Source organism: Tauraco erythrolophus, chromosome 2 (genome assembly GCF_009769465.1).
Source record: "Tauraco erythrolophus isolate bTauEry1 chromosome 2, bTauEry1.pri, whole genome shotgun sequence".
NCBI lineage: Eukaryota > Metazoa > Chordata > Aves > Musophagiformes > Musophagidae > Tauraco > Tauraco erythrolophus.
Window position 1 is genome coordinate 73201534 of NC_141466.1, and position 24388 is coordinate 73225921.

The following is a 24388-nucleotide window of genomic DNA, read 5'->3' on the forward strand; positions in this document are numbered from 1 at the left end:
CAGCTCTGCTTTGGAGACCCTGGCCAGGATGTGCCGGGCAGGGCACTGCATGAGCTGGATGGGGTCTGCTCAGTGCCGGTGTAGGATGACGCTGGATGCACGTCTCCGGGAAGGAGCAAGGCAGGCAGGTGGCAGCATCGTGGGACTCCTCACAGGCAGGACAGGCAGGCTCATATTGGATAAGGCACGGCTAGATGTGGCCCAGCGCCTGTGTCCCCTGGGTGCAGCCCACCCTGTCCCACCATCCAGCAGTAGTGGAAGCAACATCACATCCCATAAAACAGCCACAGTGGGACCTGGTGAACCCTCTGCAAAGTTACCATCCACCCTCTGCCAGACCCCCTTCCCCTCACACAGCCAGGGTAGCCCACCCCCAGCAACCTGCACCACACACGGTTGCGGTGCCCCAGCCCCACGCCATGCCGGCACCATGGCCATGCACTCGTATCCTCGGGGAACAGGCAGAGAGCGGAGCCGTCGCTCTGTCCCTGCCCCAAAGCCTCACTCACCTACCTGCGGGCTACAAGAGCAGCGCTGCGTCCCCACAGCACCGACGGGACGGGAGGGCTGCCAGCAGCTCTGCAAGGACTGGAATGATTGGCCTGAAACTGCTTCTGCACAGCCCCCAGCGTGGGACAGGGAGCCACCAGCTCAAGTGTCACGAGAATCAAGAGGGAAAACCACCATTTATTGGGCGCTCCAACTGTCCGCAGCAGAGTTACAGAAAACCCCATTTTCGGGGAAAGTGCACCAGAACTGTGCTGCTCCGGCTCCTCGCTCTCCTCGAGATCCACACTGGGGAAGGACAGACCAACGCTGGGGCAGGAACATCCCTCATGTGGGGCCGGGAGAGGAGTGAACATGGATGGTAAAGTGTGTTGAGGGGCAGAGCTGCCCCACAGCACGTTACCAGACCCAGAGCAGTCCGAGGCACCAGCCCATTTCGGGGCGGGCCAGGCTCCATCTTCTCGGTGCATCCCTGCGAGCAGCTGCAGGCAACGGCGGTTCCCTGAGGAGAGAGCAGGACAGGTGCTGCCAGCACCCTGACTGTCTTGGCCCAATCCGTGGCCATGGGCGCCTGTTCCGAGGGCTCCAGAGGCATGGCAGTCAGGCAGCACGCAGGCAGGACGGGTAGGGAGGCGACACGGCTTCCCCCCTCACATCCGATTTGCTTTCCAGGAGAGGTAGCAGTTCCAGACGATGGCAACGCACTGGACAAGGGCCAGCCTGGGGACAGAGGGGACAGGGTCCACAGGCGCGGCCTCGGGAGCTGGGGAGCCGGTGCCGCGGTCACAGTACTACCTGTGCTGCAGGGGTACGAAGTAGAAGTTTGCAACTTGCACCGGTGGCCAGATCTGGGCAGAGAAGGAGATGGCGGTGAAGGGGCCCTGCTGGTAACTCCATCCCGTGCCCACCTCTGCCCAGGCATTCAGGGTGTCCCACCTAGCCCATGGCAGCCCCCTAGGCAGGGGACGGGCGTGGAGGAGCCCGGGTGCCACCAGCACTTACGCAGTAGTTGGTCAGCAGGGCATCCAGGTAGTCCTGGGGGAGAAGGGAGGCCGTGAGCACATGGCACAGCCCCGCTGCCACCCAGCCATTGCCAGTGCCCAGCCCTGCCACGCAGCCGGCCGCGGCCACAGCAGGAGCAGCTGCCTGCACAGGACTGGGGAGGCCCCAGCTGCTGCGGGCAGAGGCTGGGGCTGCCGAGGGTGGCCAGCTCCAGCAGCAGGGCCCACAGCTGGCACTGGCACGGACGGCGCAGGAGCGTCTCCAAAGAGATGCCCACACCCCGAAGTGGAGGCAGGGGCTGGGGGCACACAGAGGGCCGCCGTGCCCTGCTGCGATCCCTCCGACACACCCACTCCAGCTGGGCATGGGGCACATCTCTGCCCTCCACAGCCCCCGCCTGCCTGCCTGCACCCTTCCCAGCGCCGTGCCCACATGGGGTGAGCATCGGGTGGCACAGAGCGTGGGGTGGCATGGAGAGGGCGGCCATAACTGCTCCATCCCTAAGCCAGGGAGGAGAGCAGGGGCGGGTGTGGGGCAAGATAAGGTGCTGAGTGGGCAGGAGGTGAGCAGGGCCACCTACAGCGGGCTCAGGCAGAGCGGGCAAGGCAGATGCAGCCGCTCCTCTCCTTGGCACAGGCTGTGAGCCCCTGTCTGACCCCACGTCCCCCAAGCCCCCATCTCAGGCACTGTGGGGCGGGGACAGAGAAGCCATGGAACCAGGGCAGCCGCCCTGGGAGCCTGACAGGTTGCCCTGTCCTCACACTGCACCTGCGTCTGTGCCGCAGCCCTGCCCCACGGCAGCAGGACGAGTCCCTCGTCCAGCCTGGCTGTGACTCAGCTGGGAGTCCGGTCTCCTCCCGGTGCTGGCTGGCAGCCCAGGACGAGGAGAGCGGGCGCAGGGGTGATGGATGCTCTGCTGACGCTTCCTCTGCGTGGGGAGAGACGGATGCACCCCAAGACAGAGGTGAAGGTGGCTGCCAGCCACCGCTGCCTGGCCCCCAGCCCAGCCTCCTCCCAGGGCCACTGTCTGGGACTCGTGGCTTGCAGGAGTCGCCCAGCACTGTGCTCAGGCCCCAGCAGCTTTCCCTGGGGGAGACAAGGCAAGACACACAGCATTGACCCAGCTGAGATGCAGCCGGAGCAGATGGGTGCTGCCTGTGCCACGGGCCGTCTCCGTGTGCCTTGGGTGTCTCAAAACGCCTCGCAGCCTGGCTGCAGCTCTTGCCAGGGGAAAGAAGAGGTAACTCAGTGCTCCCCCCTGCTTTGCTCCCTGTGCTCCAGGGCAGGATACAGGGCAGGAAAGGCTGTGCCCGTCACACGCAGCCACACAACCATCCCAGGTGCAACTCATCCCGCGGCCGGTGGTCACCCACTCTCCGGTGACTCACGCTCCGGACACGCTGACTCAGCTTTTGCCCCGGTTTCCAGCAATTGCTACTAATAGGAGCCATCTCGGTAATGGCTCCGGAGATGCAGCCAGAAGAGGGGCCAGACGTGCAGGGAGCTGCATGGCACCAGGCACGTGGCCGCCCAGGCCCAGGCGGGACCCCAGAGTGGTGCCACAGGAGCATCTCTGACACCAGCACCCAAAGGACTGGCAGCACCAGGCACCTGATGCCTCCAGGGCCCTGGCACCCAGCGCTGAGCCCAGTAGAACCGGCCCCTGCACCCCCGGGCCCCATCCAGGCGGAGAGCTGCTCCGTGTCTTGCAGCAGCGGGGCGGACGCTCCCCACCCTGGCCGTGGGGCACCTGCAGAGCCGGCTCCACGCCTGGGGCCCCGGGGCACAACAGAGCTGCGGCCAGGCTGAAGACAGAAGCACGATGGCAGAGGCAGGGGCAGAGTGAGTGCTGGGACAGGCACGACCACAGACGGGGGCAGCCAGCAGCACTGGGGCACCAGGAGAAGCTGCCAAGGTGCCCCAGCTGCCGACAGCCCCGCGCCGCCCCAGGAAAGCAGCACGTACCTGCTGGATCTTGGACCAGTTCTCCTCCGCCGACAGACCGTTCATCGCCCCCGTGATGGCGAGGAAGCAGCCGAGGAAACACGGTGCAAAGCCACCCTGCAAGAGAGGAGCTGGGGGCTGATGCTGAGGAGCCCATGGTGCTTGGAGCCAGGCTGGCAGCATGGGGCAGGCTGGGGATTGCAGGCCGAGCTCACCCTATGCCCTGGGGGTACTCGGCCCAGGGCTGCCCAGCGCAGAGCCAGGCGGAGGGATGGGCACCACCACAGGGCCTCTGGAACAGTCCAAGACCAGGCCAAGGGCGGCCCCTCCACGATCCCATCTGCCCCAGCCTCTGCCGCACCGGCCTGGCCACGGCCTCAGGAGGAGGGCAGGGACCAGGGCAACACGGGGTGCCCATTCCCGGGACCCCACACCACAGCAGGAACACCAGGGACAGCACTGCCTGGTCTCTGCGCTCTGCTTCAGAGGGAGGGGGTGGCTCTGAACAGCCTTGGGACAGCTACAGCAGGGGTAAGGCATGGCTCCCACAGCTCCCACAGCACAGCTGGTGGGCCGGGCGCACTGCCCAGTGGCCCAGGAGCTGCGATGTTCAGCTCAGAAACTCCACCAAGTAGGTGCTGGGCACCATCTCCTGCTCAGCACCTGCTGCACTGAGCTGGGGCTTTGGAGTGGGACAGAAACCTGCCCGCGCATGGCCGTGCCTACCGCCCGTCCTGCCGCTCCAGCCCCGCGCAGCACCCTCACCCGCGTGGCACTGACCTGGTCCAGGACCATCTTCTTCACGGCCACGACTTTTGTGGCCCCTGGGATGAGTTGATCCAGGATCTTGTACCAGCCGCCCACGACAGGGCCCTGCAGAAGCCGGGTGGTGAGGGGCAGCATCCTCCTCTCCTGGGCCACGAGGTGCCAGGGCTGGGGGTCTGCAGAGCTGGTTACGTAGTTCTGCCCCCACCCCAGGACACAGGGGCTGGGGCCTGTCCCGTCTCCCCTGCTGGGCCCCGTGCCACCATGGGGCAGCCCCCTGCCTAGGGTGGAAGCAGGCATGCCCACAGCCCCCCAACCCTCTGCACTCCGCCAGGCAGCACCAGCATGGGGCAGCCAAGGTCCTGCTCCGGTGGGGCTGCCACGGGGCTTCACGCACCTGCACCGGGCAGGGCTCCGGGGCAGGCGGACCCTGGCTGTGCCAGCACCACCCAGGACCCTCCCTGTCCGAGCCACTGGTGCAGGGTGCTGCAGGGCACTGGGCCCAACACCCTCCCCAGGAGCTGATGGGTCAGGATCCAGCCTCGCCACGCACAGCCGAGCAAAGCACATTTGCACCCTGGAGTGCGGAGCTGCCCTCCTGCCAAGCAACACCTCCCTGGGGGCCAGCACCAGCAGCAGGGATGGGCATGGGTGCCCAGGCTGCACAGACAGAGGCGGCTGGCCTCATCCCACCCCATGGTGCAGCCAGAGGTGCCCGCACTCACAGCTGGACACAGGGACAGGGCACTTCTCGAGGGGACCCAGCTCTGCCCGCGGCTGCTGGAGGTGGCACCAGGACAGCCCAGCCCACACCTGGGCACCATAGTCTGCTCTGCCAAAACAGCCCTCCGTCCCACCCCACGACATGTGCTACAAGGACAGGGCAGGGCCGGGGTGCCCACCGTGCACTGGCACTCACCACGAAGCAAAAACCAATCGCCATCATCTTCAGGGTCCGGGGGCCCTGGTGCCCATGCAGCCCCCGCCGCTCCACCAGCTGCTGCGCGATCACGTCGCCCACTCCCATGAGGGCCCCTGCGAACAGCACAGCCCACTCAGGCAGCTGCCGCACTGGGGCAGGACGAGACCCTGGAGCACTCTGCCGACAGCTGTGTCCTCCTGCCAGGCACTGCCTCCCCTGCCTGCAGTCCTGCTGCCCCCGGGAAGGGCTGAGCCCGCTCCAGCCCCGCCGGGTCTGTCCTGGCATGCAGCTCCCCCATCGCCCTATGCCCAACCTGCCCGTGCCCACCCTGCGGCACAGGCTCTTCCACAGCGGCCAAGCGTCTCTGGCCAGAACGGTGCCTGGCTGCGCCGTCTTCCCACGCCCCTGACGTGGGGCTGATCCCTCACCCAGGGCCCGTGGTGCCCCGGGCTTTTGGGGCAGAGCCCACCCAGCTGCTGCCTGAGCCCACACCTTGTGCTTCCCAAAATCCCTCCCCAGGCACCGTGCAAATTCTGCCGACTTTGGTCCCCTTCCTCGGAAAGCCGCTTTCTGGCTGTGTCGCTCCTGCCCAGCAGCTCCACTGCTACCAGCAGCCAGGGCAGCCAGGTGAGGCTCACTGGGTGCCAGGGCCAGCCCCGGCTCCTCACCCCTGCCCGCCCCTGGCACGGCTCCTTGCCTTGTTTCCATACCAGTATGGAGGCCCTTCTGCTGTGCGTATCCCTGCGGGGTGCTGCCCAGCTGGGCCTCTGGCAGCTCCCCTCCATCCTACACCCCTGACCTCTTCGACGCAACTCGGCTGGCCCAGCACTCCGTCCTCTGGCCTTCGCGGCTCCCTGCTTACTCCCCTGCTCCTCCCAGGATGGTTCCTGGGCAGGTCTCCAGCCCTGCTGCGATTCTGCTCTGTTCTTGGAAACCCTGAACCCAGCGAGCTCTTGTCTCGGGGAGCGGCGACCTCAGCGTCCCCCTCCTCCCGGCAGCGCTGACGGTGCCACCGGCTCCGGGCCAGCCCTGCCCACACAGTCTCCGCAACTGCCACACACTGCGTGGCAGACCCAGCATGCTCAGGGTGGCAGAGCCGCGGGTGTGCCCCCAGCAGCGCCTGGCCCCGCTCCCCTGCTTGCTCCTTCCCTCCCAGGGCCATCGATTGCCCCACGACTGCCCCGGCAGAGCTGCAGGGAGCGGGTCCCAGCCGAAGGGTTGTAGCCCCTGGGTTGCATCGGGGAGCATTGCCCACTGCCTCCCCAGTGCCCAGCGCCAGACCGTGCCTTCCTGTGGGCACCGTCCCCAGCCAGCACATGCAAGTGGAGGCACGGACTTGGCTCCTCAGCCCCTCACCTCGGCCACACAGACCAGGACTGCAGCGTGGCCCCCAAGGGCCTGTGGGCAGGGGCTGGACCTGGTCCAGCATGGCTGCAATGGCTGACAGAGCCCGGAGGCAGCCTGGGAGGCCAGGTGGGAGCCAGGGCCCCAGCCGAGGCCAGCCAAGCTGGATGTGCCCCGGCAGGGCTGGTCCAGCCTTTGCAGCCCACGGAGCTGCTGCGCTCCTGGTAGCACCTCCTGCCGCATGTCGCTGGCTCCATCTCCCACCCCTCACCAACGCAGCCCTCTGCGACGGCAGAGCAGACCCAGTCAGTGCCTGTGGGCCGAGGCAGCGCAAGGGCAGGGCGCGGTGGCAGGCAAGGGAGCTCAGGCCAGCACGGCAGGAGAGCTGGCTGCCTGCTGCCTGCGGGCAGCCGTCCCACCGGGCACAGGCAGGCTCCCCCAGTGCGGTGCTCATTGAGAGAGCGCAGCCGACAGCACCGGCGTTACTCATTCAGTGCCGAAGGCTCCGGGCGCAGTGCCCGGCGGTGACGAAGCAACACCAGGGCTGCCAGGGGGGACATGCCTGTCTGTGCAGCCCTGCCTGGGCCTGGGAGCACGGCTGGATCGAGCCCCTTGCAAGGACTTGGCTCACCCAGGCTGGCACCAGTGCTGCTCGCCACCCACACTGCCCCGGGGCAACACTGGCATGGCCCTGCAATCCAGCTGTGCCCCACGCCACGAAGACAGGGACCAGCCCCTGGTCAACTAGGGGGCTCTGCCAAGCTCTGCCGGGCCCTGCTGCTGGTGCGACACCCTGCCTCGGACTGGGAAGAGCTGACGTGCACGGCAGCACCGCACCCACTCAGGAGCGCTGGACACAGCCGTCGAGAAGGGCGAGGGCTCCCCAGCTCCTGGACGCCCAAGCGCAAGGAGACACTGTCTCACCTGCTCAGAGCAGAGCAGGGTTGTGGAGGTAGGAGGCAGCAGCACTGCACGGCCCCCAGCCAGGCTGAGCCTGGCACCTGGGAGGTGCCTGCCCGACCCTGCCAGGCTGCTGCTCCCGCAGACAGAGGACGCTGAAACAGGCCCAAGCCTAAGTAGGACACACCGTCTGTGGCCCCCACGGGCCGCGCAGGCTGGCATCTGGAGCCTGTATCACCACCACAGGAGGGCAGGGCTGCTCTCCGCAGGCAGGGACAGCAAGGTCACTGCCGTGGGCACGTGCTGCTGCCCGCTGTGCCCAGGCTCTGCTGGCATCCTGGCCCGGGGCCTGGGATGCAGGAGGCAAAGCCCTGCCTGACCCTGCAGCTCTCACTGCTGGGCGGGACAGGGATTCGGCAGTCAAGAGTGGCTGGACCCGGCGGGCACAGCCGACTGCCAGCAAACCTCCTTGGCCTGGCCCCAGGTGGCAGCTCTGCCCCACGCAGGGGAACAGCAGCACCAGCGGCTCCGCAAGCCGCGAGTGAAGGCAGGGCTGGAATTCACCCAGCCCTCCTATGGCTGCCCAGCGCAGGGCACAGGGCCTGGGGGCGCCTGGCTCCTCCACATGGACCACAGCACGGCTGGCAGTGAGGGGCCAAGCCTGGCCTCAGGCAGAGTTACTCGCTGAAGCTACAAGGAGAGCAGGAAGGTTCAGTCTCCAGCAGTGCTGCCCCTGTCCCAGAGGAATGGCTGCGCTCCCATCATCACAGCCCCACCCCGTGGCACAGGGGCTGGCCCCACCGCAGGCAGGGAGACATCCCGGCGGTAGAGCCTCTTCCCAACTGCAGGAGCTGCATCCAGCGCTGGGCCAATCACTCGCGTTGAGCAGCCGTGCACCCCCCAGGCATGGCTCAGCACTTCCCCAGGACTGCCAGGGCCCCCGGGAACTGCGGGGCTGTGCCCCAGCACAGCAGAGCCAGTGCCAAGGCGGAGGAGAAGCAACAGGTAGAGCTGGAGCCTGAAGCCAGCCTGGGACTGCATCGAGCTGGCTACAGCAGCAGGCATGGGCTGCCAGGGAGGGCGAGGACTGGTCCCGGGCAGCCCTCCCCACTCTGCTTTGGCCTCCCTCCAGGAATCAAGGGGGGATGCGCAGCGCACGGTACAGCAGGTGCCAGGCAATAGACTTCATCAACTCAGATAAAAATAACAGTGGGAAGAGTGAGGTGGCCTGGCAGGACCCCAGCAGCCTAGCAGGCTGGGCAACGTGCCACCAGCCCTGCGGGCAGCAGGGAGGAGGGCCAGCAGCTGCACAGAGGGGAGCCCCACTGCCACCCACACCCCATGGCTATGCTCTTCCAGCACGCTGGGCAATCAGCACGGCTGGCAGGGCAGCCACAACAGCAGCAGAGCAGTGACGGCAGGGGAGGCTGCAGGCACAGGGTGCAGGCGGGAGCACGCAGGACCAAGTCAAAGCCTTTGCCATCGTGCACTGGCAGCCCACGTCCAGGCAGCTCAGCCCTGTGCTGCGCTGGCAGAGGGTGGAGGCTGCAGCCCACTGAACCCCCCAGTGTCACGTCCCCGCACCCATCCCAAAACAGCCTCCCCCCAGAGTTTGGGGGTCAGTCCTCGAGGTGTGGGGGGTCTCTCTGGGGCTGCACCCCCTTACAGCCCCGTCGACCCTCCCGCCTCCAGCGCAGGCCCGACACAGATCTGAGCCTGGAGCGGGGCAAAGCCCTTCCCCCGACGGGACACACGGTGGCGCCGGCTCCATGCCGAGCCCGAGGGAACGACAGCACCTCCTCCCCCTGAGCATGGCCCCCGGAGGCACCGGGAACCCCCACAACACCCGTGAGGCTCCTGCTCTGCTTCACACCGCGGGTGTCCGGACAGCGGGGCCCGGTGTTGGGTGGGGAGGGGCTGTGTTGGGGAGGGGCTGTGTCGGGGAGGGGGGCTATGTGCCCCGGGGGGGGGCAGGGGAGGGGCTGTGTGCCCCGGGGGGGCAGGGCGGGGGCTGTGCATGGGGCGGCAGGAGCGATGTGCACCGGGCAGGGGGACGGGCCCCGAGCCGGGGGTGGGGGACACGCAGCGTGCCCGGCCGCAGGGCGGCAGCCCCGCTGGGCAGCCCCGGCACTGCGGGGGCAGTGCCCGGCCCGCCGCCCGCCCGCCCCGGCCCTTACCGGCGGTGAGCGCCTGCGCCGCCCGGGGCCGCCGCGCCAGCAGCCGCCCGCAGCCCCTCCGCAGCGCCGCCATGGCCATGGCCCGCCCCGCGCGGCGCGGAGAGATGACGTCGGGCGCAGCCGAGTGACGCGTTTATTGGGTCAGTAGCGCCCCAGCACGGTTGCCAGCAGCGCCATCCGCATGTACATCCCGTTCTCCGCCTGACGGAAGTACGCGGCGCGCGGGTCGGAGTCCACCTCCACGCTGCGGAAGAGACGTCAGTCGCGGGCACCGCCGCCGGGACTCCCGAGAGCCCCAGGGGGACCTCTCCGGGCCCCGCCCGGCGGCACCGCCGCCCCAAAGCCCCTCCGCACACCGCAGCCCTCGGCCCCCAGAGCCCCCCCCACCAGACTCCCCCCCCGCCCCAGACACCCCCCCCAGCACACCACAGACACCCCGTCCCTCCCGCAGCCCCCAGCTCCCCAGAACGCCCCCACCCCACAGACACCCGCCACCACATGCCGCAGCCCCCGGCCCCCCAGAGACCCCCCCAAGCCACCGCCTCCCCAGCACCTTCAGCCCCCGCTCCCCCCAGCACACCACAGACACCCCCTGACCCCCGAGCTCCACCCCCCCCGACCCCCACACCTGATCTCGTTGACGCGGGGCAGGGGGTGCATCACCACCATCCTCTCCTTGGCGCGGGTCATGATGTGGGGCGTGAGGATGAACTGCCCGAAGCACTGTGGGGGGCACAGCCCTGAGCTCGAGCGGGCAAACCCCCCCCTCCCCGCGTGGAGGGCAGACGGCTGCCGCTCCCCCGACGGGGCGACACCAGGGTCCCCTCCCACCCCCCCACTCACAGCCTCATACTCCTCGGGCAGGTGGAAGCGCTCCTTCTGGATGCGTGTCATGTAGAGCACATCGGTGTCCGGCAGCGCCTCCTCGATGGTCCCAAACTCCTCCTGAGGCGACAGCGTCAGCGGGGCCTGGGGACACAGCCGTGCCCCCCTGCCCCGCTGCCCACCTGCTTGATGCCTCTGGAGGCCACGAAGCTGGTGATGTCGGGGGGCATGCGCAGCCCGGGGGGGGTGACGTAGCGCAGGTTGACACGGTACTGCGTGAGCAGGCGGGCCAGCGAGTGCACCGTGCGCCCGTGCTTCAGGTCGCCCACCATGGTGATCTGAGGGGAGCAGTCAGCACGGCCACCGTGCCCGACGGCCCCCCGGCAGCGCCCTGCGGTTCCACCGCACCGCCGCAGGGGCAGCCACCGTCCCCCCTGCAGCCCCCGGCCCCGTACCGTCATGCCATTGACGGTGCCCAGCTCCTCGCGGATGGTGAAGATGTCCAGCAGCGCCTGCGTGGGGTGCTCCCCCACCCCGTCCCCGGCATTGATGACGGGCTTCCGGCAGTGCTTGGCAGCCAGCTGGGCACACGGGCAGGGCTGAGCACGGCAGCACGCGACCCCCAGCCCCGCGGAGCCGGTGCCCAGCTATCCTCAGCGACACTGGCCCGCTGGCGAGCGCGGCCCTGCCCCGCGGCGTGGGTTGCTGCCATCCTCACATCAGGGTAGGAGCCCCCGCGCTGCCAGACAGGACACGGCCGCCCCCTGGCCCCGCCGCGTGCAGGACGCAGCCCCCCAGCCCCACCGCAGGCAGGACGCAGTCCCCGGCCCCGCTCACCTCAACAGCACCCGGCTGCGGGTGCCGCAGCACCAGCACATCGGCGTAGCAGCACATGGTCTGCACCGAGTCTGCCAGCGACTCGCCCTTCTGCACCGAGGAGGTGGCCTCTGAGAAGGACAGGACGGAGCCGCCCAGCCGGCTCATGGCTGCCGCGAAGGAGCTGCTGGTCCGCGTGCTCGCCTCATAGAACATGGACGCCATCACCTTGCCCTGCGGGGCCACGCTGTCACCGTGGGGAGCCCAGGGGTGCCCATGCCTGGCACAGGGCTCCCTCAGCCCCACTCTGGGTGCCTGGGGCTGGGCAGCTGCCCCGTGCCCGGCTCACCTTGAGGATGTCCAGGTTCCGCTCCTTCTGCACCAGCATGCGCAGGGTGTGTGCCACGTTGAACAGGTGTGACATCTGTGGGGAGAGTGGCTCAGCCAGGGCGCACACAGCGCCAGGACTTGGCTGGGGTGCGTGAGGCACCACATCCCCCCTACTCCTTCGGGTGCCCACAGCCCCAGCACCCGCCACCGGCCCCAGCGCCCGCCACCCCTCCCGGCACCTGCTCCTTGGAGAACTGCTGGACGGAGAGGATGTGCTGCCCGACAAGGGGGTGCAGCAGCGGGGAGGTCTGGAAGTGGGGTGCACCCTGGGGGGATGCCTGGCGCGGGAGGGGGCCCAGCGGGTAGAAGTAGCTGTCCTGGATTGCAGCTGGATCTGCAGCACCAAGAGCAGCCGGTGAGCCCGCATGGGTGGTCCTGCAGCTCCCAGCCCAGCCCACCACAGGCGCCCGGACCCCCATCGCACTCACCCGCCTCCACCGCCTTCCTGACAGACTTTTCACGGGCGTCCTCAGCTGGGGTGGGAGAGGGGAGCAATGGCGTTAAGAGGGTGCAGAGAACCATGGCACCCCGGGCTCTGCTCTCCCGGGGTGCTGCCGGCGTGGCACAGCCCTCGCGGCACTCAGCAGCACCGGGCGAAAGCGAGAGTTGGGTGGGCCAAGCCCCAATGTAGTGCTGCGCCCCTGTCCCCACAATCTGCCCCTGTACCCGATCAGACGCAACCCAAATCACACTGGCAGGCGAGGGGTCCCCGAGGTGCCGTGCCAGCCAGGGCAGGCGGGGAGCAGGCAGGCACAGCCATGCCGCGGCCCGTGGTGCCCGGCCCCGGCACATGGTGCAGAAAGGGGCCCATGCCGGGGAGGCGCAGGCAGCCTGGGGCCAGCACGGCACCTGGGGGAGGGGATGCACTCATCGGCTGCGGTTAGTGCCATTAGTACGGCTGCGTCTCATTGTCTGAGTGAGTGTCCCCCCCGACATTACCGGTGCCTCGGGCGCCCGGGCGGTGTGCGGCTCCCAGCCTCCGGAACGCTGAACGGGACACAAGGGCCGGGGTCAGCGGGGCCGCCCGGCCACGGCCCCAGACCCGGCCCTGGGCGGCACGCTCGCCGCCCTGCTGCCCACTTGCCACACGCCACCGTGCTGTGCTGCCCACCCCCCTACCTGGCAGCCCAGGGTCCGAGGCCCGGTGGATGCGAGGTGGCAGGTGGAAGCGCCCGTCGCCCCCGGAGCCAGCGCGGCGGGGGCTGGAGGCTCGGCCACGCAGCGTCTCACCGGCCACTGCGTGCCGGGGCCGCTCGGGGGTCTGCAAGGAGAGGCCACGCTGGAGCCGGGGTGCGGCAGGGACACCCCCCTCCCAGCCCCGCGCACCCCAGTACCTTTGTGCTCTCCTTGGCAGGGGCTGCGTGCGGTGCCAGCACAGCTCCCGAGGGCCACTTCTTCACATCCTGCCCGTAGCCGGGGGGCACCAGCACCTGCAGCCATGGGAGGGACAGGGTCGATGGGGAACCTTGGGGCTGGGGGGACCCCAGGGGGGAATGGGGGACCCACTAGGTGCAGGGGGACGGGTACTTACCTGCCCATCAATGTAGGCGACCTCCCCACGCAGGACGACCCTCCGCACCGTCCCCTTCACCTTCATGCCCTCGAAGGGCGTCCAGCCAGCCTTGGAGAAGACCGTGCAGCTGGGAATGATCCACTCATGCTCCAAGTCCACCTGCCAGAACAGCGGGTCAAAAGTAGCAGAGCCAGGGCTGGGGCTGGACCTGGGGTGGGCGGAAGGGCACCCACCTCCACGTAGGTGTCCTCTTGCGCCGGCAGCCCGAAGATCTTGCGAGGGTTCTCATAGAGGCGCTGGATGATGTCCTCCACAGTGAGTCGCCCCTCAGAGACAGCCGTCAGCAGCAGTGGCAGCATTGTCTCCAGGCCAGGGTAGCCGGGGGGCGGCTCCTGCCCCTGCTTCTCCTCCAGCGTGTGGGGGGCTGCGGGGCAGGGCCAGTCACCGTGGGACCCGCTGCTGTCCCTACACTGTGCTCCCACCCCGCAGCCGCCTTCCCCAGGGCTCACCGTGGTCTGTGGCAAAGCAATCAATGGTGTCCATGTTCTCCCAGAGCGCCTCTGTGTCCTGGCGTGTGCCCAGCACCGGCTGCACCGTGGCGCGGCCCTCCCCGAGGCGGCCCAGGTCATCCCGGCACAGGAAGAGGTGGTGGGGGGCCACCTCACAGGTCACCGGGATCCCCTTCTGCTTTGCTGCCTTGATGAGCAGGATCTGGGGGAGCCACGGTGCAGGGGAAGCCACGGTGAGGGGAAGCCCAGAATGGCCCCAGGCCCCGTCCCGCGGTCCCCCCGTGCTCACCTCCTCCCTGCGGGCCACGTGGCAGATGTGCACGGGGCGCCGGTACAGCTGGGCCACCATCAGCACGGCGGCCACCGTCTGCCGCTCCGCATGCGCCACGATGGGAAGGTGCCGCGGCCACCGCTCGAAGTGCTGAGGGGTGGGAAGGGGTTAGTGGGCGCTGGCGCTGGGTCCGGCCCCATGCCCCCCGCCCGCCATGGCTCACCTCCATCCACAGTGACACGTCATCCATTCGCAGGCTGGAGAAGGTGTCGTTCAGGTACATCTTGAGCCCGGCAGCCGCTCCGGCCACGGGGCCCAGCGAGCCGGCGTTCTCCGAGGAAGCGCCCAGGAAGAGGGCGAAGTCGCAGCGCGCCCCAGCCTCGGCCAGCTGCGGGGGCGACAGGCAGTGGGTGCTGGGGCCAGCCCCGCCGCGGGCAGCGAGCGCACTGCAGCTGGCACCTTGGCACCCATGCAGGGGACACAGGCATCGGGCTGGACAGCGGCAGTCCCTCACCTTCTGTGCCAGGGCGAAGGAGGTGGCATCAGTGATGGCGGGCCTGGTGTTGGGCATGGCGCACACCATGGTGACGCCCCCCGCCAGGGCAGCTGCTGTGCCCGACGCAAAGTCCTCCTTGTGGGTGCCGCCCGGCTCGCGGAGGTGGACGTGGACGTCGATCAGGCCTGGGGAGCAGGACGGCATGAGCGCAGGTGGCACCCAGCTGTGCAGGACGCAGGACACTCTGGCAGCGCAGGGAAACGTCTCCTCTCCCTGCAGCACCCCTAGAGCCCCCAGCGCTGCCCTGGCTCCATGCTGTGCCCTCAGAGCCCCTGACCCCATCACGGCCCCAGTCCCACCTACCCGGCAGGCGGATGAGTTTCTGAGACGTCATGCAGTCCACGTGCATCTTCAGCGGGGGGGCAGCCCCGATCTGGCCCAGCGCCTGCAGGAACAGCAGCTGTGAGGCAGGACCCGCTGAGCAGGGGCACGTGGGGCCAGAGCTCAGAGGAGGGCCAGGATGAGGATGTCCGCCCCAGTCGCACCCCAGAATCGACCCTCCCACAGCAGTGCCCACATACGTCGCCCGCCCCACGCTATCCACAACAGGACTTCCCTACCCCAGCCCCTTGCTCCGCTCCCCCACCTGCGCCCACCTCCCTCAGGCCCCCGTGTGCCACGGCCCACCTCCACGAAGAGCTTGGTGCACTTGATGTCGATGATGAGTGGCACAGAGTAGTCGACAGCCAGGCGCCGGGTGCGGTACCCCTTGGTGACGAAGGAAGAGAGCCGGCGGCCCCCCGAGTTGCGCATGGAGAGATTGATGACCATCTCAAAGTGGTTCTCGGCCAAGTAGTCCAGGATGCTGCGCTGGGTCTCCCGGGCGCCGGCCTCGCTGCTGTCCGCCTCCTCGAAGTGCCAGTCCACGGCCATCACCTGTCCGCAGCGACGCCCATCAGGGCCCCGCACCTCCACCCACAGGTGCCCCGCCCCCACCGGCTCCCCAGCCCTGACCTTGATGCCGTGCTCGGTGTAGAAGTCGGCGGTGCCGAGGCTGGCGTACAGCTTGTAGCCCAGGCTCTCCAGGGTGCGCACTGTGGGCAGCAGCTCGCTCTTGTTCTGCAACGGCCCCAAGGTTGGTCAGAGCACGGAGAGGGGCCCCGGCCCCCACCCCAGCTTCCACCCCGGCCCCCGACCCTGCCCCACGCACCTTGTAGCTGCCGATGGTCAGCAGGATGTTCTTCTTGGGGATCTTGAAGCCAGTGCTGAGCATGGCCTTCAGGTAAGCCTCGCAGCGGTTCTCCCCGAAGCACGCCACCTCGCCTGTGCTCGTCATCTCCACGCCCAGCACCACATCGGCGCCCGCCAGGCGCGAGAAGGAGAACTGGGGCACCTGGGGGCAGGAGGGGCTCAGCGGCCGCCCGGCCACGTGCCCCAGCCCAGCCCCCACGGCCCCGCTCACCTTCACGCCTACAATGCCCGTGCCCGTCATCAGCCCCACTGGCTCCACGTCCTCACCCATGATCACCTGGCTGGCCAGAGCCACCAGGTCCACCCCCAGGGTCTTGGAGACGAAGGGAAAGGAGCGGGAGACACGGACATTGCACTCGATCACCTTCAGCTGGTCGTCCTAGGGCAGAGGGGACGGCATGAGGCTCGCCCGGGGCTGCAGGGTGTCATCCCACTGGCACCGTGCCGTGCCAGCCCCGCACAGGGTCCTCAGCCGGAGTACCTTGGCGATGAGCTGCAGGTTGAAGGGCCCGGTGACCTGCAGCTCCTGCCCGATGGCGTGGACGATGGCCTTGATGCGCTCCAGCGTCTTAGGGGTGATGTCCTGGGGGGGCGTCACCAGCGTGGCGTCGCCTGAGTGCACCCCGGCATTCTCCACATGCTCCGAGATGGCAATGGCCACCACCACACCATCACAGGCCACCGCATCCACATCGATCTCCTGTGAGCAGGAAACACGGTCACAGCCTGTGCTGGCTCCGGGGGCAGGGGCTCTTGTAGGGAGCAGGGCACCCCGGGGCCAGAGTAGCCTCCTGGATGGACCTTGGCCTCCTGGATGAACTTGGAGATGACAACGGGCTGCTCCTTGGACACGGCCACGGCATTGCTCAGGAACTTCTCCAGGTCGCTGTCCGAGTAGGCCACGTTCATGGCTGCACCGCTCAGCACATAGGAGGGGCGCACGACGCAAGGGTACCCCACTTTACAGCAGAAGTGCTTGGCCGACTGCAGGAGAGCCAGCACCCTCAGGGGACGTGCCCAGGGCCAGTCCCCCCGGGGCAACCCCGTTGCCCTCGTCAGCCCCCACCTCCATGTCAGAGAGCTCCTTCCAGAGGGGCTGGCTGATGCCGATGGAGTCAAGCAGGCGGGAGAACTTGAAGCGGTTCTCGGCCGAGTCAATGGCCTCCGGAGAGGTGCCCAGGATGCGGCACTGCTGCCGGTGCAGCGCCATGGCGATGTTGTTGGGCAACTGCCCGCCCATGGACAGGATCACGCCCTCGGGGTTCTCCAGCTCGTAGATGTCCATCACCACCTGCAGCACCGCGTGGGGCAGGGGGGTGGCTGAGACGGGGGCCACCGCGGAACTCCCCCTGCCCCGGCCTCGCAGCAGGCAGGGCCCTCAGCCCCGCTCACCTCAAAGGAGATCTCGTCGAAGTAGAGGCGGTCGCACATGTCGTAGTCGGTGCTCACCGTCTCAGGGTTGTAGTTCACCATGATCGTCTTGAAGCCCATCTGCCCAGTGAGCGGAGGGGGTGAGGCCAAGTGCCCCCCGCTCCTCCCCGGCCCCACCCCCTGACCGGGAACACCCAGTCGCAACCCTGCGGGGTGCCAGGGCCCGGCTGACCTTGCGCAACTCCTGGATGCAGCCGACGGCGCACCAGTCGAACTCAACGCTGCTGCCGATGCGGTAGACGCCGGAGCCAATGACCATGACATGGGGCTCGCGGAAGGCCAGGTCGTGCTCGGTGCCGTTGTAGGTCAGGTACAGGTAGTTGGTTTGGGCTGGCCACTCCGCCGCCACGGTGTCAATCTGCTTCACCACCGGCAGGATCTTCAGGTCGCGCCGCATCTTCCGCACGGCCAGCTCGGTGCTGCAGTGGGCAGGGTGAGTGTCGGGGCCGAGCCGGGGCGCGGAGCGGGGCTGCCCCTCCCCACCTTACCTGAGCACGGCCAAGGCCACCTGCTTGTCGGAGAAGCCAAGCTGCTTGGCCCGCTCGAGCACGGCGGGTGGCATGGTGCTCTGCTCCTCGCGGTACGACTCCAGCAGCACCGCATGGTCTGTGATGTTCTTCATCTTGTGTAGGAACCAGCGGTCGATCTTGGTCAGCTCGTAGAGCCGCTCAATGGAGTAGCCAGCCCGCAGCGCGGCCGCCAGTACAAAGATCCGCTTGTCTGTTGGCGTCTCCAGTTCCTGCCAGGCCAGGGAGGGTGAGCAGGGCCAGGCAACAGGCAAACAGCAGCCTCACCCCCCAGGACTGCACTGGCAGCACGGACCCCCACCCCAGACTTCCAGCGCTCACCACGTCCGAGGCCGGCTTCACAGTGTGGTCAAAGCCCACGCAGTTCTCGTCCACCATCCTCAATGCCTTCTGGAAAGCCTCCTCGAAGGTCCTCCCAATGGCCATGACCTCCCCTGCGGACAGGGTGGTAAGTGGCCGGACTCCGCACCTGCCACGCTGCCCCCCAGCGCTGCCCGCCCACCCTGCACTCACCCACGCTCTTCATGGAGCTGCCAATCTTGGTACTGACACGCAGGAACTTGCTGAGGTCCCAGCGCGGGATCTTCACCACGCAGTAGTCCAGGCTGGGCTCGAAGTTGGCCGTGGTGGAGTTGGTGACGGAGTTCCTGGGAAGAGGACAAGGATCAGTGGATGGGGCTGTACTGCTGGGGCGGGGGCGCAAGGCCAGCCAGAACAGCGCCGGTGCCGTTACCTGAGGAGGGGCAGCGGGATGCCCAGTGCCAGCTTGGCCGCCACGTAGGCCAGGGGGTAGCCGGTGGCTTTGCTGGCCAGGGCGGAGCTGCGGGAGAGCCGGGCATTCACCTCGATGATGTAGTACTGCGGGCAGCATGCGGGCAGGTTAGCGGGCGGCATAGGATGTAGACCCTGCGGCATGAGGCTGGGCACCAGCCGCACAGCTCCCTGCTGCCTGGTGCTCAGCTGGCGCCAAAGGGCCACCAACACAGGGAGGGCACAAAGAGCAACAGGAGCCAAATGCGAGGGCAGCTGGGCCAGGGAAGGGCCACGCTCACCTGCTCCGACTCAGGGTTCAGGGCAAACTGGATGTTGCACTCGCCCACGATGCCCAGGTGCTGCACCACCTTCACAGCCGTGCGCCGCAGCATGAAGTACTCGGTGTCGTTGAGGGTCTGGCTGGGTGCCACCACGATGGACTCGCCCGTGTGGATCCCCAGAGGGTCCAGGTTCTCCATGTTGCACACCTGGCATCGGGAGGGGGGTGTCACCACCAGCCGTGGGGGTCCTGACCCCCTCCCCACCGCCCACGCACAGTCCCAGTGCTGCTGCTCCAGGTGGGTCCCTCCTGGCTCCCACCGCCTCCCCACACCCAGGGCACTGACGGGCGCTGCCCTGCCCGCCCAGGGCTAGAACATGAGCAACACTGTGTGCTGCAGCCCCTCCAGAGCAGGGGGTGCAGAGGGTCTGGGCTCACGGGGCACATGCTGGCACGGCTCACGGGCACGGCTCCCAGCAGCCATGCTGGCACCACGGAAGGGGCTGGGGAGATGTCCCTGGGGACAGGGTCCTGCGGGAGCCCCTGACCTGCACCCCCAGCACCAGCCCCACCATCAGTTCCTCCCAGCAGAGCTCGGGGAGGTCTCCCCTGTCCCATACCGTGACGCAGTTGTTGTAGGCGTCCCGCACCACCTCGTACTCGATCTCCTTCCAGCCCTTCAGGGACTTGTCCACCAGGACCTGGGAGGTGTGGGTGAAGGCCTGGCTCACCAGTGCCACCAGCTCCTCCCGGCTGTTGGCAAAGCCGGAACCCAGGCCCCCGAGGGCATACGCAGAGCGCACCAGCACCGGGTACCCCAACCGCTCAGCCGCTGCCTGCGCCTGTAGAGAGCAACGGGGTCACCACAGGAGCGGGGTGGGCAGCACTCTGCCGGAGCTGCTCCCCATCCTGCCCCACCACCACCCCCATCCCACGCCCAGACCTGCTCCAGGAGGAAGCAGCCTCGCTGGGCGCCACGTGCTCCCCGATCTCCTCCATCTTCTCCACGAAGACCTTGCGATCCTCCGTCATCTCGACGGAAGCAACGGGGGTGCCCAGCACCCGCACGTGGTACCGCTCCAGTACACCCGCCTTGGTGAGCTCCACACCGCAGTTGAGGGCCGTCTGCCCCCCGAAGGTCAGCAGCACCCCATCGGGGCGCTCGTTCCGGATCACCTGGGGAGCACAGGGCAGTGGGGCAGCGACCTGCGGTGGCTCCACAGAACACGCCCTGTGCCACCTCCCAAGCACCCCTCTGCCACCCCACAGCCCCCCAGACACCCTTGTGCCCTCCAGGCAGCCCCCATGCTGCCATCCCCGCATCCTCGCACCGCCTCTCTCCCAGCTGGCGCCCAGGGTGCTCACCTGGGTGACATACTCAGGGGTGATGGGGAGGAAGTAGACCTTGTCCGCCAGCCCCTTGGAGGTCTGCACCGTGGCAATGTTGGGGTTGATCAGCACCGTCTGGATGTTTTCCTCCTTCAGCGCTTTGATGGCCTTACAAGGAGCAGACGGGTCACGGCTGACGGCCCCAGGCTCCCATCCCTCCAGTGACCCCGGCCGCCCCCCGTGCCCCCAGGGTGGGTGCTCACCTGTGACCCCGAGTAGTCGAACTCGCCCGCCTGCCCGATGGAGAGGCCGCCAGAGCCTAGGATCAGCACCTTGCGGGGCCGCGCCATGTCCTGTCCCCCCACTGGCACCTTCTCGTAGCTCAGCCAGTCCCGCAGACGCTCCCGCACTGGGGTGGACAGAGACGCTGGGCCCAGGACCGCACGCAGCCCTGTGCGCCACCGACAGCCCCTGACCCCAGTCCTGCACATGGCCCCCACACAGCCCCCACGCACGGCCCCAGTGCCGAGGGCCCAGCCACCCCCTCCTGCCTCGCACACACCTGTCCGGGTGCTGCCGTCTCCGCTCTGCAGGTCCCGTGCCGTCTCCACAAAGATGTCAAAGAGCCCCTCCAGGTCCGTGGGTCCGGCGCGGTGCTCAGGGTGAAACTGGACACTGCGGAGGGGGTCAGGCAGGGCACGGCCCTGCACCCCTCCGGTCACTGCCCCGCACCCCCCCAGCCCCCACAACCCTGTGCCCACCTAAAGAAGGGCTTGTGCTCATGGACAAGGCCTTCGTTGGAGCCATCGTTGGCATTGGTGAAGAGCGGGACCCAGCCAGGCGGCAAGCTGCCTGCCTCCACCGCGAAGCCGTGGTTCTGCGCCGTGATGAAGCAGCGCCGTGTGTCCTCGTGCAGGCACGGCTGGTTGTGCCCACGGTTCCCGTACCTGGAGTGGTGGGACGGGTGTCAGGCAGCCCCAGGCAGCCAGGATCCTGTGGTGACCCTCACCCTGGACCCTCACTCACTTCATCTTGTAGGTATGGGCGCCGAGGGCCAGGGAGAGCAGCTGGTGACCCAGGCAAATCCCGAAGACGGGCTTGGGCTGGGGCGCATCCAGCACCTGGCGCAGGCTGGCCACCGTCTCCTGGCAGAGCTGTGGGTCCCCAGGGCCATTGCTGACGAACAGTCCGTCGAAGTCTGTGCCAAGACAGCAGCGGAGTCAGAGCAGGGCCCTCCAGCCCCCCAGGGTCCCAGCAGCGAGGTACCCCAAGCCCGCAGCCCACTGACAATGCAGCAGGGTCGTACCAAGGTGCCCTGACCCCACAATCCCCATCCCAGTGGCAACAGGCTCCCCAGTCCAACACACCCCCATGGCCCCTGCAGGGTCACATTTAGGGACCCTGACGCCATGGTCCAGAGCCCCCCATCCCCACAAGATCATGCCAAGAGCCCTGAGTCCCCAGGAAGGATGACATCAAGGCTCCCCGATCCTACAGCATAGAGCAGGATGTGGTTCCCCACTGCCCCCAGCACCAGCCAAGGAGACGGCCCCTGCTCCAGGCCTCGTACCCCTACCCCTTGGCAGGGCCCCGGGACACCCCCAGCCACTGCCAACCCACCTGCAGTGTCCAGTGGATGGTCCCAGGGCACCACGGTGACAGCCGCCCCCCGCTCGCACAGGCACCGAACCTGGTTGTACTTGAGGCCGCAGTCAACCGCTGTGATGCGCAGCGATCCGCCGGGGTTGAACACACAGGGTGTCTGTGGGAGGGTGAGCATGGATCGCCCTGGCCCTCCAGGCTGAGACCAGCCCTCCATGGCAAGGACCTCTGCAGCCCCAGCTGCCCCCCATAGCCAGCCCCCACGACCTCCAGCCCAGTGCCAGTACCCTCAGCCATCCTTAGCAATGCCCCCCAGTCTACTGCCAGACCCCTCGGCCACCCCCCGGCCCCCTCACCATCCCCATCCATGCTCTCCAGCCATCCCCCAGGCTCCTCCATCAGCACCAGCCCTCCCAGCTCTACCTTAAGCGACACCTCCTGCACCAAGTGTCGCTTGTTGGGGTCCTCAAAGGAGAGGCTCTTCTCGGGGGTCCCATCCGGCACCAGCTTCCCCAGCAGTGTCCCCTTCTCGCGGATCTTCTTCGTTAAGGCCCGAGTATCCACGCCTGCGGATGGCCGTGAGACACGACCCCATGGCCCCATCCCACCTTAAGCTTGACCCCGCATTCCGGCAACATTGTCATCCCCAACCACCAACACCGGGTTGACCCACATGGGGGGGGCAAACCCCAATGCAGAGACAGGTTTCGTCCAGAATTCATGGCCCCCTGGACCACAGTCCCCCAGCTGCCCCCCAGTCACCCTCCAGCTCCCACCCCACCATCTGCCCAGTCCCACCTTCCAGCCCAGGGATGTTCTGCTCCTTCAGCCACTGGTCAAGGGAGCGGGACGCGCTCCAGTGGCTGGGGGTCTCCGAGCACTCGCCCACCACCAGTGCAGCCACGTGGATCCTGCTGGACTCGAACCACTGCGGGGGTGGGGAGTGAGAACAGCTGGGTGCGGGACTGCCACTCCAGAAGAAACCCCATGAACCCCTCAGGTGCCCAGCCTGGCATCCCCATGGGGCATAAGAGGATGGCTACAGCCCAGGGCTGGGAGAGTCCCATGGGACAGGGACCTCATCCCCGGCCCAAGGGAACAGGACCAGCCCCCACTGCCACCCCACAGAGTGTGCTGGGCTGTTGCCACCCCCACCTCACCACACCTTGGTCCAGCTGAGCCCCCAGCTCTGGGAGCGGAAGGACAGGGTGCCCAGGCCCCTGGTGCTGCTGAACCGCAGCCCCCACACCTCGGGACCCCTCAGCTCGGCACAGCCGCAGCATGCACCAGCACGCAGGCAAGCACCGCTCCCTCTGGCCACAGCCTCACCGGAGGGCCCCAAACACATCAGTGTGTCCTGTCCCATGGGATATGGGCTCTGGCTCCCAGGAGCAGGGCCTGTGGAGCCGCAGCAGTGACGCACACGCCCCCGGCCCAGAGGGGATTGCTGACAGCAACAGCGGGGCGAGGGGCTCCTGGCCCTCCAGCGCAGGACGGGGCTGGGCAGGACAGACCCCCGGGGTCAGCACGGGGAGGCCGACACGGCGCTGCCGCAGCGGGCCTGGACTCTGCCCCGGGGCAGGGGCGGCTCTGGGACAGGCAGGGCGGGGGCCGAGGGGCTGGGAGGGGGCCGAGGCCGCGAGCAGGCAGCAGGGGCGGCTCTGCCCTCCCCCGGCCGCGCCTCGCCCTGGAGGGCTGCGACCCCCATGCGGCAACGGAGCCGCGTCGGGGACGGACACACCGGCCCCGTGTGCTGCGAGAGCACCTCAGTCCCGGTGCTCTGGCGAGTCCCCCCCCGCCACCAGTCTGAGCTGGAGCGCCCTGCGTCCCGCTGCTGGCTCCGGGCCCGCGGCATCAGGGCCGAACCTCCGCCCGTCGCCGCGTGCCGCACCGGAGCCCGGCGCTCCCCCGCCCTGGCACCCTGCACCGGCCCGCCCAGCCACGCACCCGCCGGCCAGCGGGCAGCGAGCGGGTCTGGCAGCTCCGTGTGCGGCACCGGCACCGCCGCAGGGACCCGCTGCCCCGCCGCCTGCACCCCCGTCCCCTCTCACTCACCCTGCTGAGGCCGAAGGGGTCGGTCTCTTCCCGGGGGACCCCGTAGTTGCCGACGAGCGGGTAGGTGAGCACCAGGATCTGCGCCTTGTAGGAGGGATCGGTGAGGGCCTCGGGGTATCCTACCATTCCAGTCTGGAAAACTGCGAGCGCAGGGAGAGGGGCCGGGGGAGGCTGGGACGGAGCATCCCGGCCGCCCCTCATCCCGCCGGCGGAGGGACCCGAGCTCCGGGTACGGCCGACACGGTCGGCCAGCGCCCCAGGCCAGCCCCCGCTCCGGCCCCACGGCGGGGCGCCGAGCAGACGGGGGGGGGGCCCGCTCCGCTCGCCGGGCTTGGGCCGCCCCCCGACATCCGCTGCCGTCCCGGACCTGGACCCGGTCCAGCCCCGCCCGCCGCACTCACCCACTTCCCCGGCAGCGACGGTCCCGCTGGCCCCGAAGGGGCGGCCGCGCAACACCGACCCGTCCTGCAGCACCAGGCAGCCCATGGCGGCTCCACGTGCACTCCGGCGACTCCGCGGCGGCTACCGATCGAGGCGCGTGCAGAGCGGCGGCGGCGGAGGCGGGAGTATCCGGGGCGGGGCTTCCCGGGACAGCCCCCCGGGGCGGGGCGGCACGCGGCGGTCTGACCGCAGCATCTGGTCCGGCGGCCGCCCGGCGGACGGGGCCGCCGCAGGGGAGCGCCGAGCCAGGGGCGCGGGCTCCGCCGCCTGCGGCGGTCCGGGGCGCGATCGCGTGGCCGCCGGGGAACGGCGGAGCGCAGCCGACAGAGGATCCTGAG

General features: G+C 68.6%; 2 protein-coding genes across 10 annotated transcripts; both read right to left on the bottom strand.

The window, feature by feature from the left end:
- Positions 1–1157: 1157 nt before the first annotated feature.
- On the bottom strand, positions 1158–9634 carry MPV17 (mitochondrial inner membrane protein MPV17). Its single transcript, XM_086624921.1, has 7 exons — positions 9562–9634; positions 5138–5253; positions 4234–4326; positions 3475–3570; positions 1510–1542; positions 1303–1355; positions 1158–1227 (listed from the first exon to the last, which is right to left on the bottom strand). Exons 1-7 carry the CDS (start codon positions 9632–9634, stop codon positions 1158–1160), a joined length of 534 nt encoding a protein of 177 aa, XP_086481047.1.
- Positions 9635–9702: 68 nt separating this feature from the next.
- On the bottom strand, positions 9703–24095 carry CAD (carbamoyl-phosphate synthetase 2, aspartate transcarbamylase, and dihydroorotase). 9 transcript variants are annotated; one of them, XM_086624983.1, is made up of 45 exons: positions 24011–24095; positions 23610–23749; positions 22353–22482; positions 21978–22120; positions 21573–21714; positions 20979–21150; positions 20714–20899; positions 20515–20627; positions 20216–20361; positions 19989–20120; positions 19570–19799; positions 19244–19469; positions 18643–18831; positions 18324–18448; positions 18104–18237; positions 17912–18024; positions 17552–17802; positions 17236–17482; positions 17025–17123; positions 16699–16923; positions 16434–16616; positions 16114–16332; positions 15844–16011; positions 15592–15774; positions 15396–15500; positions 15069–15317; positions 14745–14826; positions 14400–14566; positions 14109–14273; positions 13904–14035; positions 13615–13816; positions 13339–13529; positions 13124–13264; positions 12927–13022; positions 12843–12853; positions 12712–12794; positions 12021–12065; positions 11772–11926; positions 11552–11626; positions 11224–11436; positions 10842–10967; positions 10569–10724; positions 10405–10506; positions 10190–10284; positions 9703–9805 (listed from the first exon to the last, which is right to left on the bottom strand). In XM_086624983.1, exons 1-45 carry the CDS (start codon positions 24093–24095, stop codon positions 9703–9705), a joined length of 6675 nt encoding a protein of 2224 aa, XP_086481109.1. The 9 variants fall into 9 exon arrangements, with proteins under 9 accessions (XP_086481109.1, XP_086481075.1, XP_086481057.1 ...); XM_086624949.1 differs by adding an exon at positions 12532–12579 and having other exon boundaries at positions 12712–12853; XM_086624931.1 differs by adding an exon at positions 12532–12579 and having other exon boundaries at positions 12712–12871.
- Positions 24096–24388: the final 293 nt, after the last annotated feature.